Raw genomic sequence first — 27255 nt, 5'->3', positions numbered from 1 at the left:
GTTACTGTATTTGTTAATCTTTATTAACATTAGTTCATAAAAAATACAGCTGTTCATTGTTTGTTCATGTTACTTTACAGTGCAACCAATTTTAACAAATACAACTTTTGATTTTAATTATTTATTAGTAAATGTTGAAATTAATATCAACAAAGATTAATAAATGCTGTAGAAGTGCTTTTCATTATTAGTCCATGTTAACAAATGCAGTTAACTAATAAAACCTTATTGTAAAGTGTTACCATCAATTCCCTTGGAGTAGTTAATTTTTTGGTCATGTTTTAATTGCATAGAGCCAAGTAATCAAGTTTGTGTCCATGTGTATCATAATAATTATATAATTATAAATACTGATTAATAATTATATATATATATACACTCACCGGCCACTTTATTAGGTACACCTGTCCAACTGCTCGTTAACACTTAATTTCTAAGCAGCCAATCACATGGCGGCAACTCAGTGCATTTAGGCATGTAGACATGGTCAAGACAATCTCCTGCAGTTCAAACCGAGCATCAGTATGGGGAAGAAAGTTGATTTGAGTGACTTTGAACGTGGCATGATTGTTGGTGCCAGAAGGGCTGGTCTGAGTATTTCAGAAACTGCTAATCTACTGGGATTTTCACGCACAACCATCTCTAGGGTTTACAGAGAATGGTCCGAAAAAGAAAAAACATCCAGTGAGCGGCAGTTCTGTGGGCGGAAATGCCTTGTTGATGCCAGAGGTCAGAGGAGAATGGCCAGACTGGTTCGAGCTGATAGAAGGGCAACAGTGACTGAAATAACCACTCGTTACAACCGAGGTATGCAGCAAAGCATTTGTGAAGCCACAACACGCACAACCTTGAGGCGGATGGGCTACAACAGCAGAAGACTCCACCGGGTACCACTCATCTCCACTACAAATAGGAAAAAGAGGCTACCATTTGCAAGAGCTCCCCAAAATTGAACAGTTGAAGACTGGAAAAATGTTGCCTGGTCTGATGAGTCTCGATTTCTGTTGAGACATTCAGATGTTAGAGTCAGAATTTGGCGTAAACAGAATGAGAACATGGAACCATCATGCCTTGTTACCACTGTGCAGGCTGGTGGTGGTGGTGTAATGGTGTGGGGGATGTTTTCCTGGCACACTTTAGGCCCCTTAGTGCCAATTGGGCATCGTTTAAATGCCACGGCCTACCTGAGCATTGTTTCTGACCATGTCCATCCCTTTATGGCCACCATGTACCCATCCTCTGATGGCTACTTCCACCATGTCACAAAGCTCTAATCATTTTAAATTGGTTTCTTGAACATGACAATGAGTTCACTGTACTAAAATGGCCTCCACAGTCACCAGATCTCAACCCAATAGAGCATCTTTGGGATGTGGTGGAACGGGAGATTCGCATCATGGATGTGCAGCCGACAAATCTGCGGCAACTGTGTGATGCCATCATGTCAATATGGACCAAACTCCCTGAGGAATGCTTCCAGCACCTTGTTGAATCTATGCCACGAAGAATTGAGGCAGTTCTGAAGGCAAAAGGGGGTCCAACCCGTTACTAGCATGGGGTACCTAATAAAGTGGCCGGTGAGTGTATATATATATATATATATATATATACATAAGTGTTTAAATATTACATATTGTTTCCCTGATGTATTATACCATGTTATGTGTATATAACTATTATATTATACATTCAAAATAAATATAGTTTATAGTTTTGTGTATTTTTTATGTTTTTGCATTACGGCAATGAGAAAATAATAGGGAAAAAGTTCATTTGAAATCATTGTCTTGAATAACAGAATGCCTCTTTTTCATTTTAAAATCGTTTCAATCTACAACAATAAAAAAAAAAGAACTTTTGTTTTTATCTTTGCTCTTTCTTTGGACTGTAGATAAAGATGGCACTGTATAAAGTTTCCCTTCTGTGATGGTGATGCCACTTGTCTGATAAGTAGGTTGAAAAATGGACCCCTGGGACGCAATCCAGGGCCACACAGACAGGGGCCTCGCGGAATAATTAAAGCATCCACATCCAGACAGCAGATCTGTTGGTGTGCGGTAATCCGCCTGGCATATGGAGATGAACAGAATTAACGCAGAGGCGAAAACAAATGAATCAAAGCGGCCAGAAGCTTAAGAGCAAATATTTGTTTTTTTGGTGACCTGTCAGGATTCTCCGCTGAGCTGAAGTGGTTTAGACAAGTGTGCTCCGGGAGAATCTGTCTGCTGTGACGTAGAGGAGAATCTTGAATTTGTTGCTGCAATTGATTGGATGTTGCATTAAGGTTTCATCTGTGGTGATAGTTGCATATTTTATATTCCCTTTCAGTGTTTCCGCTACATTCATTCTGCCGTGGCGGGCCGCCACACCTAAAATCATCCCGCCACGGCTGCAGCTTCTCGGTCCGATATTGTATGTGTTATTGTTAAGCCCCACTAAAGGCATACAAAACATTGTAAAGCACAATAAAGTTTTCACACTATATTCCAAGACTTCTAAAGTCATTCAATAGCATAATGTGAGGTAAAAATTGATATTTAAGTCGTTAAGTTAAAGTTAATGGAAACTCATCTCTCCTCAGTCATTCTCCATTCAGCATTCAAACAGCACGTCTCGTTCGGGTACGACAATAACACGATGACACTCTCTTCAAGATCAATGTTCCCATTATTATACTTTATTTGTAGATAAAGGTCTAATTACTTTATCTTGCTGGAGTTTATAGCGCTTTCTAAATCATATTCCTTTCCCCCGGGTGTCTGTTACTACAGCACTAGAGTAGAGAGCACTATGAATTGTTCTTCATGCGCACTGTAAGTTAACTGAAATTTAAAACTGTTAAAAGAAAAGGCTCAATAAACTGTTGCATAGATATAATACATTAAGCATAGACAGATATAATCTCTTCGCTTTGTGCTTTGAACTTTTCAATGCGAAGCGCTGCGCGCTGTGACTTCACGTTGCTTCAAGTGCATCATTCTGCGCACGGGATGCGCATAATCGCTTTGCCGCTATTATTGGCGCCTTTCATGTTATAATGCTTAGGGGAGGTTTAAACACCTGGGATAAGGGGGCGTGGCCAATGGGAATATCACTCATGGGCCACGCCCCCTCCCCCTGCCACCACGGCTGGAAAAAATCCTAGAGGAAACACTGCCTTTGCACTTCATTGAATATGTTGTAGAAAATGGGGTTTGTGTTTTAGAATTGAGAAATCATTTTAAAGAAAGAAAAGGAGCATTATGTTATACACAGAGCCATACTGCAGTGTGTGTTTGACGTGTCTGAATGGTGACCAGGGGTGGGCAGAGACGGATCACTTCTCTCCATGGCAGTAAGTCAGGCCGTTAATGTCTAATTGGCACCTAATGAGGGACTGCGGTCTGACAGCCTCTGAGATCCGCTCTCATTACCTCTTCAGAGCCCACAACATCTCTGACTGTGTTCATCCGAGAGCCGCGCTTCATCTTTAAACTCCTTAAACGATCAGGTCAGTGTGTGATATTAGTCAGCCCAATCAGAACCCCCCCCTCTGAATTACTGTTATTATTATTATCATCATCCTCTCATGACTCAAAGTATATTAGTGAAGTAATCACATCAGTTTTACATGGATTTGAGGATTTCATTTGAAATGTTTCGTTCCCATCAAAAGCTCCTTAGGTTTATTTCACACTTGTCTCAGAGCCAAAGCAAATATAATACGTGTATCTAGTTACATACTATGGGATTATAGAGATCAAGCTCTCTGTGTATCAGCTGTTCGTAAAATAACATGTGTTTCAATGTTCTCAAGCGCCTAATCGGACTTTTTTTTTTGATTTTCCACCGGATAAGACATCTGCTTTCAAAAAAACCTCCACATTAATACCTAAATCTCTAGCAAGGATTAACTGAACTGAATTTAACCACTGTAGACTTCTGTTTGTGTACGGAAAATCAATTTAATCTGTATTGAAGGTCTTAAGGATATACACAACACAGTGTAAAGACAAAACATGCACTTTTAATGACTACTCTTTTTCACTTTAGGTTAGCAAAGAACATTAATATTGTGTATTGAAAAGTAAATAGTGTTGGGCCATTTTTGGATTCTTTGAGTTATTGGCGTTGTTGCTAAAGCTAACTGAAAGTCTCACTTGGTTGAGCTGTTACGTAAACTGTTAGGCTGCTAGTTCAACATAATGCAGTAGCATATTTTTATTTGACATATAAGATATGTTTGTAGAATAGAATAGGGATTTATATGAATGAAGCAAGGAAACTTTAGGGTTGTATTAGGCCTGAGTATAAGGCCTCGGGTCTCTATAACTACAGTGTATGTTTCACTTCAGCAACTTTATGGTACAAAGAAAACAGTCAGTGGCCAAGCCTGCACCAGCTGCTAAATGGTTCAATGAAAATGAGCTGTTCTTTTTTATGTATATATCATGTACACTTTCTTGATGGTTTTTAATATGTTCCCTGGATGAGAAATTGATTGTTGCTGGCGAAAGAGGATGAGCTAATAAAAAGATTGGGAAATACCCAAATAGACGCTCATTGGTTAAACCGGTTGAGAGAAACTGTATAAAAGAGAACGTTGCGAATAAGATTGTTAGATGTTCAGCTGGCATCTCGGCTTTGTTGACTGGACTAATAAAGTCTGATCTTTGGCATCTGGTCCTTTTGACTTGAGAGATTTTTTGCAAAGAAGAGAAGACTTTTACAACTGATGCTACCTTGGTTTTTCTTAGAGACACGGAAGCCTCCAGCCTAGCTGTGGTTAATGAGTAAATCTGGGTTGGCAAGATTACATGTATGATGTATCCCAAAATTAATCTAATTCACAAAACAATGTTTGCTCGCAGGCAGAAGCTGAACTCTCTTAACTCCGCTGTTCTGTATGTGCATTAACGTGCCTCCCGCACAAGTTCATCTGCATAAGATGATACAGTAGCGCCTCAGGATATGAACAGATGGGAGTGTTTAGCAAACTCACAGCCCAACTTCTCCCCCCCCACGGGCGGCTCTGTTAACCTGTCACTTGTCATCACAGGAGATCCAGGCACCATATGCCCAGAGCACCAGAACCTCACCAGACATGAAAGGGGATGCGGAGAGGAACAGGGGAGCTTCTTTTTTTGTGCCGTCTGTTGTCGCGATCAAAGATCTGTCAGTTTGCTCCGCATAATGTGGAAAACTGTTCTGATCATGCAACGTCTGCTTCTTAGATTGATCTCTGGGATATGTTACTAGCTCATTGATCCACTGCAGACACCTGTGAGAAACTCCTGTTGACTAACAGTTCAAAAATCAAACGCTTATTCGCGTTTGCGAGTAGATGATCAGGATAAATAAAATCCTGAGCTCTGCTTTATTTATTTATTTTACTATTAGCCTATTTGTATTATAGTAGGTTTTTTTAGGATGTGTAATTTTGTTTCTTATTATATTATATTTTCAGTATAAATAGTGTCAAATAAATAGTGAAAGTGTGTGTATAATTATATAGATTTATACTGTATATACAGTATATGTGTATATATATATATATATATATATACACTGTATATACACACAGTTTTATTTTTAATGCATTTTTTATGTCCTATATAATTATTATTAGGTAAATATTTAATAAAATTACATTTGGTGGTGTATATACAGTATATATATACAAATGCGATACAGTATATCTTGTATTTATATATACCATTTATTTATATTATTATATATTTAATATAAATAGTGTAATTAATATATATATATATATATATATATATATAGTACATACGCACACACTTATTATTATATTATACTATTTTTATACACTTTTTATGTTAAATATTCACCAATACAAAATAAAATAAATAGAAGAATGTGCTGGGCTTTACAACTTCAAAAATATGCAAAAGCATAAAACTTGGTCCATCATGTTCTACTACATTATAAGTCATGTGACTGTGTGACAATCAGACCAAATTATAAGTTGTTATTTACCAACAATCTTAATAGTAGCTGCCACCGAAGTATTGTTTACTATTTGTGAACAAATATGTGTTTTGAGTCAGGTCTTTTGATTGAATCTGGTTCTGAATGATTCATTCCCAGCAAAAAAAAAAAAAAAAAAAAAAAAAACACTGTTCCTTCAATTATGACAGCAGCTGTGCTTGATCAGTCATATTCAATGTTTACATTTTCAGAAGAAAATGTGAGTGGTTCTTGCCTGTGCATTGATAAGCAGTTGCTAGGGTTTTATCTGTGGTTGCTATGGCATTGATAGTACTGGTTGGTCACTAGGAGGTTGCTTTCTGACCCAAGTCTCAATGATATTCTGGTGCCTGGATTTGCCATTAACGGTGCAGTCAGCAATTTCTGCTGTTGATATTTTGAAATCACCAAAAAAAACACGCCCCTACCCAAAAGGATCACACCCCTATCTTGATAGCTCCGCCCCCAAATTCACGAAAACACTATGCAACACAGGCACCTCCCCCCTCATTAGTGGACTCCCCCCTTACAACTGATTGGCTACAAGTGTTTGCACTCGGTCTGATCCACTTTCAACAGAGTTTCTCAGAAATCACTTACTGCACCTTTAAGGGAACGGTTCTTATGCATTTTATCCTTCACCAGGAAAACAATTTAAAAGTATCCTTCATGTATCCTTGAAAGTATCCTTCATGTTTGTAGCACAAACAATGCGGGACGTGTCACACACCAAAGTTGAACTCTTTCCCTGCCATTGACGGAATTTTCTGGCTTTCTGTGTATTCACTGTAGTATGGTAGGGGGCGCTATTACACATCTTCTAAAAGAGTACTGAAGCTCCAGATCAGAAGAAAGGCAAAGAAGATGCAGAAACGATCGATATCATATGTAATTAATTATGCATACGTAAAATAACACGATCACCAACATTAAACAGCATATAAATCAAAACTGCCTAACGTTACTGAATGAAATGTTGACCCAGGACGAGCTATGGGACTGTGCAAGCATTAGGGGAGTTGATGGACTCGATCTACTCCATCTATGTTTTGATCAACGTTCTGAATCCGATCCAAACGTAGTATTTGACAAAAACGTGATATTCTCAGCTTTTTGCTCATAATGTTGCTTTTTTTATGAAACTTACCCAGCACATTCAAGTGCTGAATAAAAAAAAAAGTGGATTTTTTATTTTATTTTTTAAATCAGAGAGTCTGTTCTTTCTTTTGATATTTTGCATGTTCAGATATTCATACAATAAAATATTCTGGGGGTCATGAAAATTTTGTGAAAACGATTAAAAACTCTGGCGGTGGCTGGCAACTTAAAAAAAAAAGCGGTGGTGGGGAAAGAGTTAATTATTTAGAGTTCAGGGTTTGTATTATTTGTAGTGATAGCGATGTTTGCCTTAACACGCACTACTAATTAAAACAAACAGTCTTGTCGTTTATATTTAAGATTTCGCTCACAGCGGCATTTTGATGTGACGAAAAGTGTGCCACAGGCTTTTTGTAGCACACTGGATGGCACTGTCCGATTTCAAAAAGGCTTAGTCCATCAAAAGAGCTCCATGTATTACATGTATAATGCATAAAAAAAATGCTTTTTTTCTCAGAATGTTCAGTCACATGAATTTTGAGTAAGACATTGCTGGGGGCTTGATGTCCTCAGAGACAGGACCCCAAAAAGGGATTATTTTCTCTCTCAGAGCTTATTCCTGCGAGAAGGAGACGGGGAGAATGTCTTGGTGCAGTAGCCCAGTGACACATTGCTCTGATCTGCCTCCAGCAACACCACCAACCCCCCGTCTCCACCCGCTTCCACTCCGTGCTAATGTCAAAGCCTACGAGTCACTCCGCTGGTTGCCACAGTAACAGACTCAGCTTCCTCTTGCCTGTCAAATCACACCTAAAGAGACAAATACGTCTCGTAGTGAAGAGTCAGATAGAATGCAAACCGCAAAATAGACATGTCTCTGAAATAGCTAAAAGCTTCTTTTTCTTTTTTGTTCAGTACATTGCCGGAAAAAGAACAGCTGTCAAGGAAAGAGAAAGAATCATGGTTTGGGAGGGGGGTGTTCTGGGTAGAAAGTGGGTGTATCAGACATGACAACCCGACTTTTGCGAATTTGCAAGCTTCACAGGACAGCTGTATTCCAGAAAAGAGCGTCTGGCTCTCTATCTGCGTCTGTCTGCGCATCACAGCACCGCGGGTGGCAGCCGCAGAGGAAACACAGCCTTTTGGCACCTGGGCGTTTAACCTGCATTTTACTGCATGTGCTGACAGGCAATTAAACCGTAGCCAGGGGCTAATTACCTCAGATAGCAGCAGCTGCAGTGGAGACGAGAGGTAAAATTGAGCACATCAAAAATGGCGCTGTTCGCTTAAATTACGAAGATGCATGTTAGCGTGTTACGGTGTGCGACAGCATGAGGAGAAAGATCTGTGATTAGATGATTTATGTAATGTGAGTTCTTGGAAACTTCAACACGGTTTTTTTTTTTTGCTTTCGGGGAAGATGTACGGAGCTTAAAGAACAATGTCAACTCCACAAAAGCGTAATGGAGTAATTGTCGGTCTCCACGGTAACATTCAGTGCACATTGTTCAGGTGGAGCAGCTGACAGAAAGACCATTACCTAGTAACCCTGAGAGGGAGAGAGAAAGTCTCATGTGGTTAATACCCTATTTTTGCATCCTTTTTTATCATACGTTGTGCAGAACTGAAGTACAATGTAAAATGTTTGTATTGCTAAAGAACTAGCATTTTCTGGTTAGTTGTGCTTGCTAAGGCATTATTTCTATTCTGTATATAAAGTAGACCAGTGGCGTGGCGTGGCGTCTGGGTATGCACATGCGTAAGGCCCGGGTGGATTGGGGCCCGCAGTGTGAAACCCCGGAAATACGATTTCAACCGAGGGGGCCAATTCAAAATGCTTTGGTTACAATTTATTTTAAGGTGACGTAGTTACATTGTACTTACTCAAATAAGTACTGAGTAATATTAATTAACTACATGTAGGGTGACTTACTATAGAGTTAATGTTAGGCTTAGGGTTTGGTTTAGGGTTAGTTACTTGTAATTATGCATAATTTACTGTTATTACTATAGTAAATACATGTAGTAATGTTTAATTACGTCACCTTAAAATAAAGTGGTACCAATTTCTTTTTTTTGCCTATGGGCCCGGGGCTGACTTGTTACGCCACTGAAGTTGATTGACGCCTTTGATCTGACCCCTATATATATATATATATATATATATATATATATATATATATATATATATATAATTCTACAATTTATAATCCCCGGTAACTTTTTTTTTAGCATAGTGTCACAGTGGCGAGTTTTGCATGCATGCACTCATATTTATTTATTTAGAATTATTGTTATTTGTTTAAAAATTGTAATGTACACAAACTATAAAACAACGTAACTCTTGGCCCTCTAGTGGTTTAAAACTAAACCGCATGCATTTTGCAGAAGAACATTGTTTTGGTTGTGCTTCGGCTCTGTGTGACTGTGCGGATGAATATGGTTATCCTATTGCTCAAAATATTTACCACTAGACTCAAGAGGCTGACTAGCTGAAGGCTTTACTGTAGCTATACCCATTAAAAGACACACTTCCTTGAAAATTAATTCCAGCACAGTGCTGCTAAAACCATAATGAAATAACCCTTCAGATAATGCTTTACAATGATCTCTATTAGAGAACTACATATGGCAATTTAAATGTTCAATAAAATATCTCACTCACCTGTTGAGTAATAAAAACGCCGTCATCTCCGCATCGCTTTTACAACATTTCAAATCCCTCGGTTCTCACCATCTCCAAAAAGCCAAGCCAATGTTGATTCTTGTTTTATTACGAGCTCTGTCCTGTTCTCTTTTTGCCAGCAGACTCTTCTCTGTTCTGCTTTTTTTTTTTTAAACGGATGATTCCCCGGAGGTTCGAGATTTAGCTGCTCCTTATTAAACTTTCTTGCTCGTTGTGACAACTAACCTATGCCACTCCCACATGCATCAAAGTAGCCGGAGCAACTTTTCTGTCATAATTTACGGTTATGACGAGACACGCACGGGCGAGTTATGTATGTACGCAATTTCCCGCGAGAACCATCCCGCTAGGTCTAAAATATGAACACTTATAACGGGCTTATCATAGTGAATCAGGGTAAGACAATTATTTGGAAGAAGGATTGATGATATATTGACTCGTTATTTAAATTTTTATAATTTTGAACAAAAAAAAGTTACATAGTGTTCCTTTAAAAAAAAAAAACGACAAAACAGTCCACTTGCTTTGTCTTTGTTTTAGAAATCCTCAGTAATTTTGCATGCAGCCTACTGCGTCTAGTTGACATGGGGAAGTGTTGTCCAGAAGTCCCGAGATGCAGGTAACCGTCTGTTCCTGTTTACTCTGACGGAGATGGCAGTCCTGCCAGCAGTCACGAGGGGATGGAAACTTCCCCCCTGGAGCAATTAAAACCTGAGGATAATTGACAGGGTGTTATCACACTTCATCTCTCCACTAACTTGAGGAGAGAGAGAGAGAGAGAGAGAGAGAGAGAGAGAGAGAGAGAGAGAGAGAGAGAGAGAGAGAGAGAGAGAGAGAGAAGAGAGAGAGAGAGAGAGAGAGAGAGAGAGAGAGAGAGAGAGAGAGAGAGAGAGAGAGAGAGAGAGGAGAGAGAGAGGGAGGTACATATTTGCAAATATAACTGGTCATCAAATATCCATTTAACAGAGAACACATTGAGGGCCACTGGCTGCTTTAAGCTGACAGAGATTCTGTACCTCGTAATGTGTGAGCGTCAAGCGTAAATCAATTTATCTGCATTTTATTTGGCACATGCTTTTATCCAAACTGACTTACTGTCCATTCAAAGTAAAATTTTATCTGTATATATGTTACACAGGAATTGATCCTGTGACATCGCTGGAAATGCAAAATGTTCTTTTTTTTTTCTCCAAATGGAGGCTAACATATTTATTTAGTTTTAATTTAGTCCAAAAGCTGCATTATTTTATTGTCATCAACTCCTCACTGTAAATAAAACTCGTTTCCAGTAAGCAGCGTTATAAAAGATTAACAGGATCTAATTTAGCACATGATTTGACATTATAGGCTTCAGTTTGCTGCAGTTTGTTATATCAAGGAGTTTATGAACTGAGCACAACAGCAAGGACACGTGCACTCACACTTACTGTCGCACGCTGTCCATTTATCTTTCATTTGTCTCATTCTACCTTTCGCTCTCCCATCACTCATCTCTCTCTCTCTCTCTCTCTCTCTCTCTCTCTCTTCTCTCTCTCTCTCTCTCTCTCTCCTCTCTCTCTCTCTCTCTCTCTCTCTCTCTCTCTCTCTCTCTCTCTCTCTCTCTCTCTCTCTCTCTCTCTCACACACACACACACACACACACACACACACACTTGGTCCTGAATATTTAATGTCTTTGAATTACAGTGGCCTCTCATCCATAATGAAGAGATATCAGACAAATGGAGCTTCTGCCTTCAGTCGCTCGTTTCGCAGCTGAGAAGCTAAATGATTTTAAGGGTCAGGTTTGTTTGAATATCTAATCCAGATTCGGTCTCCAGGGCTGCTGTGTGTTCCCTGACTCAGCTGGATACCTTTCCTATCAGCTGCTGCTAATCACTGAGATTGGTTTCAAAAATGAAACCTCAAAACGCTGGGAAGGTAATCATGTTATGTAGACAATTTTATACACCACTAGTCAATAAGTAGTTTTAATGTTTCTGAAAGAAGTCTCTTATTGCTCACCAAGGCTGCATTTATTTGATTAAAAATGCAGAAAAACAGTAATATTGTGAAATATCATAACCATTTAAAAGTTTATTTTTTTAGCTCTTGAGAACCAGTACAGTAGTTTATTTTAAAAACAAAATTGGCATCACTGTATATATAATGCAGTTCAATGCATTCACAATGTCTTACATTGCATTGTGAATAATATTGTTGTTATTGCAGCAATCACTATGATTGAGTTTACAGTAAGTCTGTTGATTTAGCCCTGTGCTGTACTGTAACATATTACATATTGTGTGTGTGTGTGTGTGTGTGTGTGTGTGTGTGTGTGTGTGTGTGTGTGTGTGTGTGTGTGTGTGTGTAGTAAACCCTACATTATGGGGACAAAATGACCCCAATTAAGTCCTTGTAGGGAACTGTGTTGGTCCACGTGAGGAAAACACCTTACAAAACATATTCAATTATGTTTTTTGAAAATGTAAAAATGCAGAAAGTTTTCTGTGATGGGTAGGTTTAGGGGTAGGGTTAGTGAATAATCTCAAAAGTATTCAACCCCCTGAATAGAATCCCTCACAACAGCACAAATCTGCAAAACAGATGTTGTCTCAAGCACACCTGATGCAGCTAATCAAGGGCTTCATTATTGCAACAGGTGTACTTGAGCTAGAACACATGAAATACCTGAACTGGGTTTGTTGAGTGTCATGTTTGACTGCATGTTTGAAATGAGTCAAACGAATGGTACAAAAAGTTAAGAGAAGATATCATTGCCCTTCACGAACAAGGAACATGATACAAAAAGATAGCGAAGGTACTCAATGTTCCTTGAGACACTGTTGAAAGCATAGTTCGCAAGTTCAAAGTTAAAGGAACAGTGATTACACTACCTGAACGGGGCAGAAAAAGGAAGCTATCATTGGCTGCAACCAGATTTCTGAGAAGGCAGGTTCAGAAAAATCCTTGAGTGACTGCAAAAGACCTGCAGCAAGACTTGGTGGCAACAGGCACTTAGGTTTCAGCTTGCACAGTAATGCGCGTACTAAACAAACGCCAGAATCCAAGACTTACACCACTACTTACCCAAAAGCACAAGAAATGTGTTTAAAATGATATAAATAAGCCACAGAAATTGGAACTTTTCAGCCCTATGGATCAGTGATATGTCTGGAGGGAGAAGAATGAATCATATGCTGAAAAGAACACACTGTCTACAGTTAAGCATGGTGGGGCTCGGTGATGCTCTGGGGCTGCTTTGGATCCTCTAGCACTGGAAACCTGCAGCGTGTGGAAGGCTAAATGGTTTCATTGAAGTATCAGGAAATCCTAGGAGAAAACGTCATGCCGTCAGTGAGGAATCTGAAGCTTGGGCGTTATTGGACCTTCCAACAGGACATTGATCCCAAAGCATTTCTCAAATTCCACCAAGCCTTAGTTGCAGAAGAAGTCCTGGAAGATTCTACAGTGACCGTCACAGTCACCTGACTTTAACCCCATAGAAAATCTCTGGTGGGATTTGAAGCGGGTTGCAGCACACAAACGATTCCTCAGAAACGCTGCCAGAAGCTGGTGTCTGGTTATACGTCTCGTTTGCAGCAGGTCATAACAGCAAAAGGGTGTTCAGATGCTTGCCATGAAGGGAATGAATAATTTTAATACTGCAGAAGTCATTAAAAGTTGCATTTTCAGTTGAATCTGGGGAAACCACTGGAAACATTTGTTGTGTTGAGCCATTTCAATTAATTTTGTTTGATTTGTTCATTGCAAGCAGCTGAAAGTCTGTACATTTTGCCAATAAACTTAATTTACAATGGGGGTTGAATAATTTCGATTACAACGGTAAATCATACAACAATGCAGAAAGTGTAGTTGGGTAGGTTTAGGGTTAAGGGATAGTATACAGTTTGTAAAAAATCATTATGTCTATCATTATGCGTAAAGTCTCCATAAAACATGGAAACCTGTGTGTGTGTGTGTGTGTGTGTGTGTGTGTACAGTAACAGTATGGGCCACGTTTCCCTGACAACAGCAGCTGCTGTCAACTCACAACTCACACTCTGACAAATGATGCTTTTTACAACCGTGTTAATTGCATTCCATCTCTCTCTCTCTCTCTCTCTCTCTCTCTCTCTCTCTCTCTCTCTCTCTCTCTCTCTCTCTCTCTCTCTCTCTCTCTCTCTCTCTCTCTCTCTCTCTCTCTCTCTCTCTCTCTCTCTCTCTCTCTCTCTCTCTCTCTCTGATAAAGACACTGATAAAACTGAAGCTCACTTATTAGCATGATTAGGCTTTATTAAACGCCTGGGTCTTGCTCTTGTTTTTTTTTTTTTTAGAAAACTCTCCCCCACTTTATTTCGGATAATGCAGTCACACTGGCTTTTGTGCTTTTACTGTTGTTTAGAATTGAACAAACTCCTTACCTGTGTAAGCTTAAAGTGTTGTTTTTGTTTTGTTTAGAGTTATAAATCACCTGAACAGTTTATGTTAGGTTTACTTGAGATGGGCGTCAATTCAAAAAAAGACTTGTAATGTAATGTATGAGATGGAGGAAGTGTCTTTGGCTTGTGTGTTTGGCATTTAAGTGAGCTGAATGAATATGAGGTCTATAAAATCATGTTATGTAAAATGTCATTATGAGTTTGTATGAATCAGCAAACAGAATATTTCAGAACTTGATTTCTGGGCTTAACCTTTGGAAAATGTCACATGAACAATATCAGCATTAGATATGATGTTTAATTTATTTTAAAGTATGGTTTTAGCAGGTGTATAGAATTTGTTTTTGTTAAAAGAAAATAAAGTTTGCTTGTTTAGCCTATGATTTTATGAGGTCAGAAATTGAAATTGTAATATTTCACAATATTACTGGTTTTATTTTATTTTTAATCAAATAAATGAGAATAAGAGAACCATTAAAAAAAATCTTACCGACCCCAAACTTTTGAACAGTGTACTTCTTATATTGATCATATTACAGAGACGACAGAAATTTTAAACTAAATTCATTCATTGACTTTTTAGACATCATCATTGGTTATCTCTGATTCACAAATGAATTATTCTATTGATTTGATTCATAAAATCAACTGTAAGCACCTTTGCAGGCACCACTAACCAAATATTTATTTGACCACAAATACTTTTATGTGATGACTCAAAATAATGACTCAAAACTGCAGATCACGTTGCAGACAGGACGCTGTCAGAGGCGAGCTGGATCGTTAATATAGATTACACTCTATTGTACAGTGTACACACACAAACATATATAAACCAATTAACTGCTCAAATATCTTATGGGCTGTCGTCAGAGCCACGGGAACGGATTCATGTTGATTGTGTTCAATATTTTTGTGTTATTTGGAAGGTGACAAATGCGTGATCTTAAATGTGATGTTAGAAACTCTGTTAAAGAAGGCTTATAATTTCCTTTGCTCTTTTGAAACAACCCACTCTGACATTCACCTTTTATCAACATTTATGGAAACTAAGCTGCAAATTTGGTCTGTCAGAAATCATCATGGTGTTGATGTCAGTCAGAACCACAAGCACATCAACATATGACCTCCCACATTTACATATTAATGCTTATTCAGAATTCAGCAACTTGGCCTGCATGACAAACAACAGTGTTGAACTAACACAGATGTAAAGCAGTCATAACAGCTTCTGTAACATTATTTTCTATGGAAGCTTGGTTTCACCATGGAATAAAAAAATAAATAAGCTAAATTTAAAAAAACTTTTTATCTCACAATTTCGACTTTATTGCCCGGTTTTTACAGACAAGGCTTAAGCCTATTCCCAGACTAAAATGCATGTTTAAGCTTTTAAAGCTGCAGTCCGTAGCTTTTTTAAGTTAAAAATAATCCAAAATAATTATATTAAAAAAAACGTATTCTGCCAGTGGTCAAAACTGCTTGCCATAGCTAGATTCAAAACGGTTAGCTTGTAATAATGATTTTAATTCCAGTGGTACTGGTGGGTTTCCAAATTCGAGCATGTCTTTGCGTCATTACGTCACACCCGTACACATAAAGAGTTTCGGCTAGCCGGCCATACTGCGCGTGACGAGATGTTTAGATGTATAGGCTTTTCTCGCAGCACTTTACATGATTAAACTTATGGCATCCAGAAAGATCCAAACAACAATCATCAGTGTCAACTGGAGATTCAGCAGTTATAAAACCCAAAAGACTTCGCACTTCGGATTTAAGGTGGCTAGAGAAAGAAACCGTCTCATGCGAACACAAGGATTTAAACATCGGCGGGGCTTTTGAAAAGTGCGTGAACTCCGTGTTTTGAAGGGGTTCAAAACGGAAGAAGAGACGGCTTTTTCCTGCTGAACAAGTAAGACATTTCAATAGTTCAATCGTGTAACAGTACGTTTTCTTAATTCACACAGTTATGGAGTTTCCTTTGTTGTGCCTTTCTCGTTTTCCTATTATGGAGAATATGAATTCTGAACTACACAGGTAACCATAAAACACATTAAATTTAACATTATTCACGCAATGCTGATGTTGTTAACATGAACAATTTGAGAACAAAGTAGGCTATAATTTGCACGGTTGCTGTAAATCGCGTTGATTAAATCTAACGAAGCTTATCATGTCGAATGCTTTTTCCCACTTAGTTGGTCAGAACAAAAATGGATGTTACTTACTTGTTCAGAAGACATTTTCTTATGAAAATTCTTATGTTGGTCAAACTTTCAAAAAGTGAATCTGTGATTCTGTATGACAGTATCCACACAGCGCGGTGACTGACAGCACCACTCGCCTCAAAGCACTGTGTTCATCCGCGCTGTTTCATGCCGATTTACAACCCACGTAAAGATGATAATTCCGCGAATCACTGCAGTCAGCAGTACAGATTTCGAACAGAGAGATGGCGACAAAGAGGAAAAGCTACGGACTGCAGCTTTAACTGAAGCAATTTAAAGTGGTTTATCTTAAAATGTGTCAGTGTTATCGTTTTGTCTCAAGATGCACACCAGTAATGTTTTTTTTCTAAGGCACGTTTATAAAAGCTACTTAAATGCACTAATTTATCTAAGGCCTAATCCTGGTTTAATCTAAACCCTATCTATGAAACTTTAACAAATATATACAGAATATATATATATGTATTGCAAATTTATACCTAACAATTCTGATATAAACTCGCAATTGTGACTTGCAATTCTGAGTTTAGTTATAAACTCTGAACAGAGTAATGAGAAATAGTCAGAATTGCAAGAAAGTCACAATGTATTTTTTTATTCCATGGCAGCAGCAAACTTTTGTCATTTACTGTATATATATACAAAACGAGAATTTATTTTTATTAAACTTAAAAATCACACTTTTTTCTTTTCAATTTAAGTATAATTTAGTTTTCTCTGGAGTCTAGTCTCAGCATAATGGAAGCTTGTTTCCGCCAGGGAATAAATTTTTTTGAAAGATTATTGCGACTTTTTATTTTTTTTTTGCTTACGTCTCTCAATTCAGAGATATAAACTCGCAATTGCGAGACATAAAGTCAAAATTTGTGAGATAGAAACTCAATTTCGAAACAATTTCGAATTATATAGCCAGAATTGTATTATTATAAATTCCAATTCGGAGGAAAATATGTCTGAGAACAAAAGTCAATTCTGAGGAAAAAAGTCGCAATTCTGAATTTATAACATGCAATTCTGAGAAAAAAACGATGTAAACTCGCAATTGTGAGATAAAAAAGGCGCAATTATCTTTATTCTTTTTTTATTCTGTGGCAAAAAAAAAAGCTTCCTACAGCATAGTCTCACATTTACAATTCATAACAATTGTCACATAACATTTCATACAAGTTAACTGTTTAATTAACAAAACTGTAAAATATGTACAAGTGTGTGTTTTGTGGTGAGGGGTTAGGAACATGCATTGTGGGAATATGTGCCAGTTTGTACTGATTTCAAATTGTGACTATTTAGTTTGCTACTGTTTTTTAAGGATCAAAAAGCACTTACTAGCGATATAACTGAACTTAAAAAATACAAACATGTACAATATTGCTCCAGAGGGTTTTTAATGCAGTGATGAAAAAGAAAAGTGTCAAAACGGCATTGTGGGATGTGCATTAAAGATCAGGGAGGAGCATTGTATGGCTTGGGTGTGCTACAGTATTCAAAGGACAGAAAAAAAATGTGAGATTGCTAGAGGGAGAAACAGAGAAATCGGCTTTACAGGAAGAGAAAGGAACCCAAAGGAACCCAGTAACCTGTCATTTCGACACAGTTAAAGCACCTCAAATGCTTCAGCTATCAGATTAGGAAACTGGGGCACACAGCTCCCCTATCGGCTCTTCTGTAAGTGTATTCGTCCTCAACGTCTGGCCTTTCGTTGCGCCATCTCAAATACAAAATGGCACGGGATAGCAATGCTACTGAGTTAATAATCTCATTCTAAATAACCTGAAAAGTCTTCTCATTCTCAAGACAAATACAGCAGCACATTAAGTGTGACTGTTAGTAGAAATGTAATTTGCTCCCGCTGAAGTGTATGTTTGAGTAAAGGGGAGATAGCTGCAGAGCCGGGCTCTGACAGAGACGTGTGTGTGTGTGTGTGTGTGTGTGTGTGTGTGTGTGTGTGTGTGTGTGTGCTGCAGTCCACACATACACACACACAGTTATTTTCCTTTTGTCACGGAAGACAAGCTGTCTTCTTATATACCAGCACTGCTCGCATGCAAAGGAACGAATAAACAAGTACTTCACATATCTCTTTAATGTGATGTGTCTTGGGGGGGTGGAAAAATATGAGAAAACAAGTGCAGAAGATTGTGATGTGATAGGTTTTTCTTTTCTTATATAGGCCTATATATAGGCCTATACAATTTTATATATATAATTTTAACACACACACACACACACACACACACTTAATTACAATTATTAAAATTATATATATAAAATTGTGTATGTGTATATATATATATATATATATATAGATAGATAGATAGATAGATAGATAGATATGTTTATGATAATTAAAATAATAGTATACATAATCAGATTGTTGATGTTAAGTGATATTAATTTATGTTATGTGATATTAATTTATGTAAATTGATTTTTGTTTATATTTATTTTTAAAGTATTATTTTATGTTTTAAAAATAGGGTTTTAAACATATATTCAATAATTAACAGTAACAATTAGCAATAACAGTAAATAGAGTATATTTTGTCAAACAAAACAAAAAAATTAACACTCATTTAATAAACTAATTTTACATTTAGATCCTTACTTCCCCATGCTAGTGGTTTAAAAATCAGACAGCTCATTAATCTTTGCTTAGACAAACGAATACGTTCTCTCTCTCTCTCTCTCTCTCTCTCTCTCTCTCTCTCTCTCTCTCTCTCTCTCTCTCTCTCTCTCTCTCTCTCTCTCTCTCTCTCTCTCTCTCTCTCTCTCCACCCACTCGCTGTGTAAATTGTAGCTCGTCACACTCCACATTAAGTCCACGACTGGCAATGCCTGCAGGACCTCAGATCTGCGGTGTGTCATCTCTAACTGGGTCAGAACTCACAATAGCTGCATCTCGCCTTATGGCTCGCTCTAGCTTCTTTTATTCATTGCTAAACTGTTTACTTATGGTGCTTGATTTAACACACAGACAGTAACAGACTCACATACACATAAATACACACACACACACAGAGGCATTTTGTAATAAAATGGAGATTATGTTGGAAAATAGCCCAGACAAAGCCCACAGGAGAACAAGGGGCGGCTCAGAGGGGCATTTGAATTCCTGAAATCAGGAGGGAAGCGAGAGAATCCTTATAGCTGGTCTTCATGGTCATTTGTTCACTTTCATGTTATTCCAAACCAGTATAACTTTCTGCGGTGGAACACAAAAAGAGTTTGAAGAGCGTGTTCCTGGTCTTCGTTTTCTCTACAATGAAAGCAAATGAGGGAAGGGGTCTGTGAATTTTTTTCAAAATTCTATTTATTAAATGTATTAACATAAATAATACTATATTTGCTATATTCAATTTGTAATCTTTGACATCTGAATTCACTCTAGAAGTGTGCTTCTGCTTCAGGAATTCTCAGAAAACTGAGCTTTGAATGACGTAGTGGAATTACCTTCTTATTTGAGGGCTGTACGATATGTTCTCGTTACAGGAAGTGAGACAAATTCCACCCCTCCGTTTTAGTCATTGCATAGAAATGAGAGCAAATGGCATTCTCAATCAAATCTGACACAGACGTCTCCTCTGAGAGGCATGGCAGAGCGTGTGGCGGCCCTGGCAGAGACATTATTCCTCATAAAGTTTTACGACCTGCACATTCTGTGTTATCAAACCATTAGCATGAAATCAGTGCTTACTGGTACATGAGCGGCGGGGCAATCAAAACTGCACGTGACTGGCAGGAATAGCTGCGCCAAATCAGCGAGTTCCTGCTGAGGCTGATGGGATAAACAAGATTCTGTTAACCATGTCTGTAATGTCTCATTATGACACACAGATGCCACAGATTAACTGTGTTTAACGCTCACCAATTAATTCAAGATATTTACCTCACACTAATAATATTGTGTTTTGTGTGGTTTTTAGGGGCTCGATTTCTCATAACGTCCACGGGGGCCCTGTACATCTTAGATGTGCAGAAGGAGGACGAATTATTCAACTACCGCTGCATGACGAGACATCGCTACACATCCGAGACCAGACAGAGCAACAGCGCACGGCTCTTTGTGCCAGGTGAAAGTGTTTAATGATATATAATTAATCAGTCAGATGAGACATTCATCGTTCCTGTTCCTTTAAAGTTTCTGTGAAAAAGCCAGAGACCAGTGAGTGCTAGCAGCTAACTAAGCATTTTAAGAAATCTTTTACAAGAACTAGGTATATAACATAACTTATAATGTCTAAAAGGAGTCTAAACATTTCTAAAATGTCTAAAAACTTTCATCTAAAGTGACTTGAAGTGCATTCATGGTGTATCATCATGTGACTCAAACTCAAAGCCAGACTGTGACTTTAACTGAGTTGTGGCAATGTAAGCTTGACAAACAGAAGATTTTAGTTTCCATTCAAGTAGCTAGAAGATGTTTTTACTCGAGATGGACTGACTGACCAGATGGATGGATGGATGGACGGACGGACGGACGGACAGAAAGAAAGATGGATGGATGGATGCATGGATGGATGGCGGATGGATGGATAGATAGATAGATAGATAGATAGATAGATAGATAGATAGATAGATAGATAGATAGATAGATAGATAGATAGATAGATAGATAGATAGATAGATAGATAGATAGATAGATAGATAGATAGACAGACAGACAGACAGGTAGACAGACAGATGGATGCATGGATGGATGGACAGATTAATGGATGGATAGATAGATAGACAGATAGACAGACAGATGGATGCATGGATGGATGGCGGATGGATGGACAGATTAATAGACGGACGGATAGACAGATAGACAGACAGACAGAGAGCCGGATGGATGGATGGATGGGCGACGGATGGATAGACAGATGAATGGATGGAGAGATAGATAGATAGATGGATGGATGGATAGATAGATAGATAGATAGATAGATAGATAGATAGATAGATAGATAGATAGATAGATAGATAGATAGATAGATAGATAGATAGATAGATAGATGTTTAAAATTATATATAAATTAACACATCTTATATTTAATAGATCCCACAAACTCAGCGCCTGCAATCCTCGATGGGTTTGAGAAGCGGGAGGTCATGGCGTCCCACAGGGTGGAGCTCCCGTGCAAGGCCTCCGGACACCCCGCACCAAAATACCGCTGGCTGAAGAACAACAGACCACTGGAATCAGACTCGCGTTTCCGTCAGAGCGTGACGGGCCTGCTGATCGAGAGAGCCCAGCCCAGTGACAGCGGCAGCTACGTGTGTGAAGTGTGGAACAGCTACGGAAACGCAGAGGTCATAGGTCGCCTCACGGTAAAAGGTATATATGTTTCTCATTGCAACATTTTCTTTCGAGTCAGTGAATGCTTAATATCCCATTGATGAAGTTAACATAAATAATGCCACGGTGGTGTTCCAGAACCTCTTAAAGTGGTGGTCAGTCCGCGAAAGGTGAAAGGCAGCGTGGGCAGCCAGGTGTCGCTATCCTGCAGTGTTACTGGTTCAGATGAGTTCGAGCTCTCTTGGTACCGCAACGGCGACAAGATCATTGCCGGCGCCAACGTACGAATGAACGGGATCAATAAGGAGAACCTTGTGATGGACGGGATGGCGAAGAGCGATGGAGGAGCGTACCAATGCTTTGCCAGGAAAGCCAAAATGTCAGCTCAGGACTTCGTGCAAGTCATTTTAGAAGGTCAGCACTGTCCCGGCCTTTTCATTTTGGTTGCATTTTGATTTTTCAAAGCTTAATAAAAACATCTCTGTCCGCAGATGGAACCCCTAAGATCCTGTCCGCCTTCAGCGAGAAAGTGGTCGGTCCGAACGAGTTTGTCTCCTTGATGTGTCACGTAAAGGGAACTCCACAGCCCGCCGTCACCTGGACGCTGGACGATGACGTCATCACGAAGGACAGTCGGCACCGCATCGGTCACAGCATAACGGCGGAGGGGAACGTGGTCAGCTACCTGAACATCTCCCACACCCAGGTCCGTGACAGCGGGGTCTATCGCTGCACCGGCAACAACTCTGCAGGGACGGTCTCCTACCAGGCTCGAATAAACGTAAGAGGTGCTTGTCAGATCGACTCCTCCAAAACACACACATATACGTATATTTCATTCTGCTCATCTCAAGTTCATCCATGAGACGAGGGCCTGACTAACATCTGCTGTTGTTTCATTTCTGCTGAGCTTTTTAATCTTTTAGTTGCTTTTTTTGGTCATGTTCACTCTTTCATATGGCTGGGTGTGGATTTGTTTTCCTCAAACCACGGTTGTAGAACTCAAGAAGTTTTGTCTTTTTCTTGGGTGCATGTAGTGTGTGTTTGTGATCATTTTATTTTATGTGTGTCCTTATATCTATATGTTAAACAATATCCTCTGGAGACTTCATATTACCCTTGTGAAAATGAAGTACACTTTAGCATATTTTTAAATAGCGTTCTTATAATGGAAATGTGAACTGAATGTATTGTTTTCTGAGAGGTAATTGCATGTTATTCATGTATTAGTTTAAATTGACATGTATTTTATATTATTTTATATTTATATTTTAGCTAATAATGACAATTTGAGTGCCTTTTCTGACCCACTACTTTAAATCTTATGTACAATAACATACTACAGTTAAAATTATAATCAAGTACTTTACATGTGCTTTTGTATGTTAGTCAACAAATCAAAATAGGTGTTATAGGATTATTACAACAAAATTATTTAAAATGTACTCTAAAGTAAAACAATATACTTCTAAGATTTGAAGTACACTACAAGTTCACATTCAAAACAATACAATTCTTTTTCACAATGGTATACAGGGCTTAACATTAACTTTTTTGCTCATCAGCCACTGTGGCTAGTGGTTTTCCAAAGTTACTAGCCACTCAGCATTCACTGGCCACTATTTTGACTTCAATACCATGGAAAAAAACTGCCATATAGATAATTTTAATATTATCTTATAATTTGGCAGCAGGTATATTAGGCTGCTGTCACTTTAAGACTGACGCACAGATCCGTTATACAGTTACACATGCGTTTTCTTTTTCTCAACTGTTTACGTTCACTTAAAACATAACTGAATGTGTTTGCGTGAATACTCGCCAAGCCTGCGTTTAGACCCTACTTTGTGTTTACTTGTCCGTTTAAGCGCAATAAGCAGCGAAAAATAACTCAATTTAGTACTGAGAGGCGGCTGTGAGCACAAAAATGAATGAGTGCAATAATGAGTGAGGGGAGGCGGGTTTGTGTGTCAACTCGCTGTCGAAGAGATGAGAGAGAGAGAAAGAGCAGCTGGTGTTGTGTATCTATTCTGAGGAAAAGTAGTATTGGAAGCGTTTCAGTATTGATATGTATCGAAAAATCTATATTTTTGACAACACTACATTGCACTTAGTTTCATTTTTCAGATGCCTTTTTAAAAGACTGCCATTGAAAAATGTTATACATAAAAGCCAACCCGCCAAAGTGGCTAGTGGTGTTAATGTCAATCCCTGATGGCATAAAAAGGCATGCAATGTGTGAGAAACAGTCAAGTTTAGGAGTATCAAACTACCATCTTAATTGTTTACTTTGTGTTGTCTTTTTCTTTCTTTGATCTTAGAAAGGCCCTCATCCATAATCCATAAATCAAATGTTTCTTTCTTTTTTTGCTACATTTCTGCAAATTGGACTTCCATCACAATGTCAATATTCTTTTGAAGAGAAGTGTTTCTTTTTTGTATCCTTAAAGGTTCTGCTGACATACGACCAATGAAAAACCTCACAGCTATAGCGGGGCGGGACATGTACATTCACTGCCATGTGATTGGTTACCCGTATTACTCCATTAAATGGTACAAGAACTCCAACCTTCTCCCTGCTAATGACCGTCAAAGGGCGTTCGAGAACAACGGCACGCTGAAGCTGCTGAACGTGCAGAAAGAACTGGACGAAGGAGAGTACAGCTGCCATGTGCTCGTTCAGCCCCAGCTGTTCAAGAACCAGAGTGTCCACGTCACTGTGAAAGGTACTGATACTTGACATCGGAAGTAAAATGAGTTCAATAATGTAAAGCAATATTTAACAATGTTCTCTGGTTGTCGTCAGTGCCTCCCTTTATCCAGCCTTTCGAATTCCCACGATATTCCATCGGCCATCGTGTCTTCGTGCCCTGCGTTGTGCGCTCAGGTGACCTTCCCATCTCTATCACCTGGGAGAAAGATGGAAAGCCCATTAATGCCAGCCTGGGTGTTACCATCGACAACATCGACTTCACCAGCTCCATGCGTATCTCCAACCTCCAGCGGGTGCACAACGGCACCTACACCTGCATCGCCCAAAACGATGCCGCTGTCGTCAAATACCAGAGTCAGCTCATTGTTAGAGGTAAGGCCAAATGATAAGCATCCTTTTTTGTATTATAAATTGAGAAAATTTCACAAAGACACAACTTGAATGTGATTTGTGGATTTTTTGTAGTTCCACCAAGGTTCAAAGTGCAGCCTCAAGACCAGGATGGAATCTACGGTAAATCGGTCACCTTGAACTGCTCTGCGGATGGAGAGCCACGGCCAACTATTGAGTGGAAATACTCCAAAGGTACTTGGCTTCACTGAAAACTGTAACTTTGGATGCAAAAATTAATTTCTTAATTGGTATCTTGTCTTGTATAATCATTCTCAAAAGCACTTACTTACTTTCTCACTTAAATTTCACTTTTTTTTAGATTTGCCAGTGGGATGGGGGGTGGTAGATAGATAGATAGATAGATAGATAGATAGATAGATAGATAGATAGATAGATAGATAGATAGATAGATAGATAGATAGATAGATAGATAGATAGATAGATAGATAGATAGATAGATAGATAGATAGATAGATAGATAGATAGATAGATAGATAGATAGATAGATAGATAGATATTTCACATTTTAGATTTTAAAACAATTTGCCAAGAGGACGAAAAAATTAAATAATAAAAATCTTTAATAATAATAAAATATTTCTAGATATAATTTCTACAATTTACTTTTTCCATGGATATTTCGAGGTTTTTTTTTTTCTGAAAATCAAGACAAAATTATACTAGTGATGCACCGATATGAAAACTTTGGCCGATACCGATATCCTATAATTCTTTTTATTTGAAAGCCGATAACCGATATATTTTGTTATATTTGCGAATTTTTAAAAGCCATGTCCCAAGCACACAATTATAATGTTCTCGTTATGTTTTTATGTAGCCTATATGACAGACTTGTGCTGCATGTTCCGCTTAACTGTATTTTCCTTTTTTCAATAATATTTCAAGCAATTCAAAACAATCATGGCGAACAGTGTGCATCTGAAGTGTCTCAGCTGAAGGAAATATTCCATCTGCTATATGATCAAATGTAAATGTACATCCCTAAGTCATACTTTTTAGTAAGATTTATTTTTTAAGAATAAACGGCACAATTTTATTTTATTTTTGACATTTTAAAACAATTTGCCAGTGGTGAAAAAAAAGGGGGGGAAGTATGATGTCACTGTTTTTTTAGCGCTTTAACTCGAGGACGTCTTCCTCTCTTTGCCAGGTGCTGGGGTGCCCCAGTTTCAACCCATTGCTCTAAACTCCGGCTTCAGGGTCCAGCTGCTCGGGAATGGCTCACTACTGATAAAGCATGTTCTTGAGGAGGACGCAGGTTATTACCTGTGCAAGGTCAGCAATGATGTGGGAGCCGATGTCAGCAAGTCCATGTACCTCAACGTGAAAAGTAAGAAACAATATTGTACTGAATGAAAGATGATTGTTTTGACGGTTCTCTTTGCAGTTCTGCTGAAATTCTAACCTCTCATCCGTATTGAGGTGAATATTTAGGTGTTTGTTATGAGGTACAAGAGACACTTGTCCATTTGTTTTGACAATCCCTTGGGTTAAACCTCCTTAGGACACTATAGGCCTATTTCACAAGATGGCCCCCGAGACCGGAAGTAGGGTAAACTCTTTTCCGGTGAAAGCGCTAGCAGTTACAGTCGGAGGACAAATGCGGAAACTATAAGCGGTTTAGTCCTGTTGCTTACCTTTTTTTATGGTGTTTATGTCAACCCAAAGAAGAAACAACCCTATTTATCACTTCACAGCTTTCCGTGTCTTACGGGTTTTCATGGAACAACTGGGGAGACGTTAAATCACGCCAGACACAGACGGCAAAAAGACTTCTGGTCGCGCCGCCCGCCCGAATCGCTATTCATTTTCAAAATGGACTTTGAACAGCTTGTTTTCTCTCCCAGTCATTCATATAACGTTATCTGACAAAACAGTAAGAATATCAGATGTTGTCCGTTTTGTTGATAGTTTTCAGGGAGTTGTGAAAAGATCGAAATTGGACAAATTCTTGACGTTTGCTTAGTGCTTACATAAAAAAAGTTCCATTCATTTTTGGCATGACACTTGATGACTAAGCTCACATTTAACGTTTATATATCGAAAAACAATAAATAAATAAATTGAAATGATGTCTGATTGTAGGCTATGAGTTAAATCTAGTGGCTTTTGTTAAAAAAAAATCATGTTATTAAGTGTTAGTCCAGGAGATTGCAGCAATCTTCCACTACTAGATTATGGCTCCTTTTTCATGTTACCATGAATGAAACTAAGAATTGTACATCTTTACAGTGAATTTGACCTAACGTTGCTAGTATGTCTAATAATGAAATTAAGGCAAATAAAAAAATATTTAGACTGAAAACATAAATTAAGTGATTGATTTTACATGTTTAAAAAAAATCATGTTACAAAATAATATTTAACTGTCTGGGGTCCCCTTATGAAAAGAAAATATTCCCTATATGAATGATCAATATATGAAATGGTTTAACAGTATATTT

At 38.3% G+C, this 27255-nt stretch overlaps 1 protein-coding gene across 1 annotated transcript in view; it reads left to right on the top strand.

The window, feature by feature from the left end:
• dscama (Down syndrome cell adhesion molecule a) overlaps positions 1–27255 on the top strand; it is a 92696-nt gene that overhangs the window by 25926 nt on the left and 39515 nt on the right. The window contains exons 4-11 of the mRNA XM_056244382.1: positions 20330–20476; positions 21445–21723; positions 21823–22098; positions 22176–22472; positions 24135–24410; positions 24491–24769; positions 24863–24982; positions 25962–26141. Of these exons, the coding sequence (XP_056100357.1) occupies positions 20330–20476; positions 21445–21723; positions 21823–22098; positions 22176–22472; positions 24135–24410; positions 24491–24769; positions 24863–24982; positions 25962–26141 (1854 nt within the window). The remainder of the gene's footprint in view (positions 1–20329; positions 20477–21444; positions 21724–21822; positions 22099–22175; positions 22473–24134; positions 24411–24490; positions 24770–24862; positions 24983–25961; positions 26142–27255) is intronic.

This window comes from Rhinichthys klamathensis, unplaced genomic scaffold (assembly GCF_029890125.1).
Source record: "Rhinichthys klamathensis goyatoka isolate OS25496 unplaced genomic scaffold, OSU_Roscu_1.1 h1tg000027l_1, whole genome shotgun sequence".
Taxonomy (NCBI): domain Eukaryota; kingdom Metazoa; phylum Chordata; class Actinopteri; order Cypriniformes; family Leuciscidae; genus Rhinichthys; species Rhinichthys klamathensis.
This window is presented reverse-complemented; position numbering and strand designations above follow the sequence as displayed.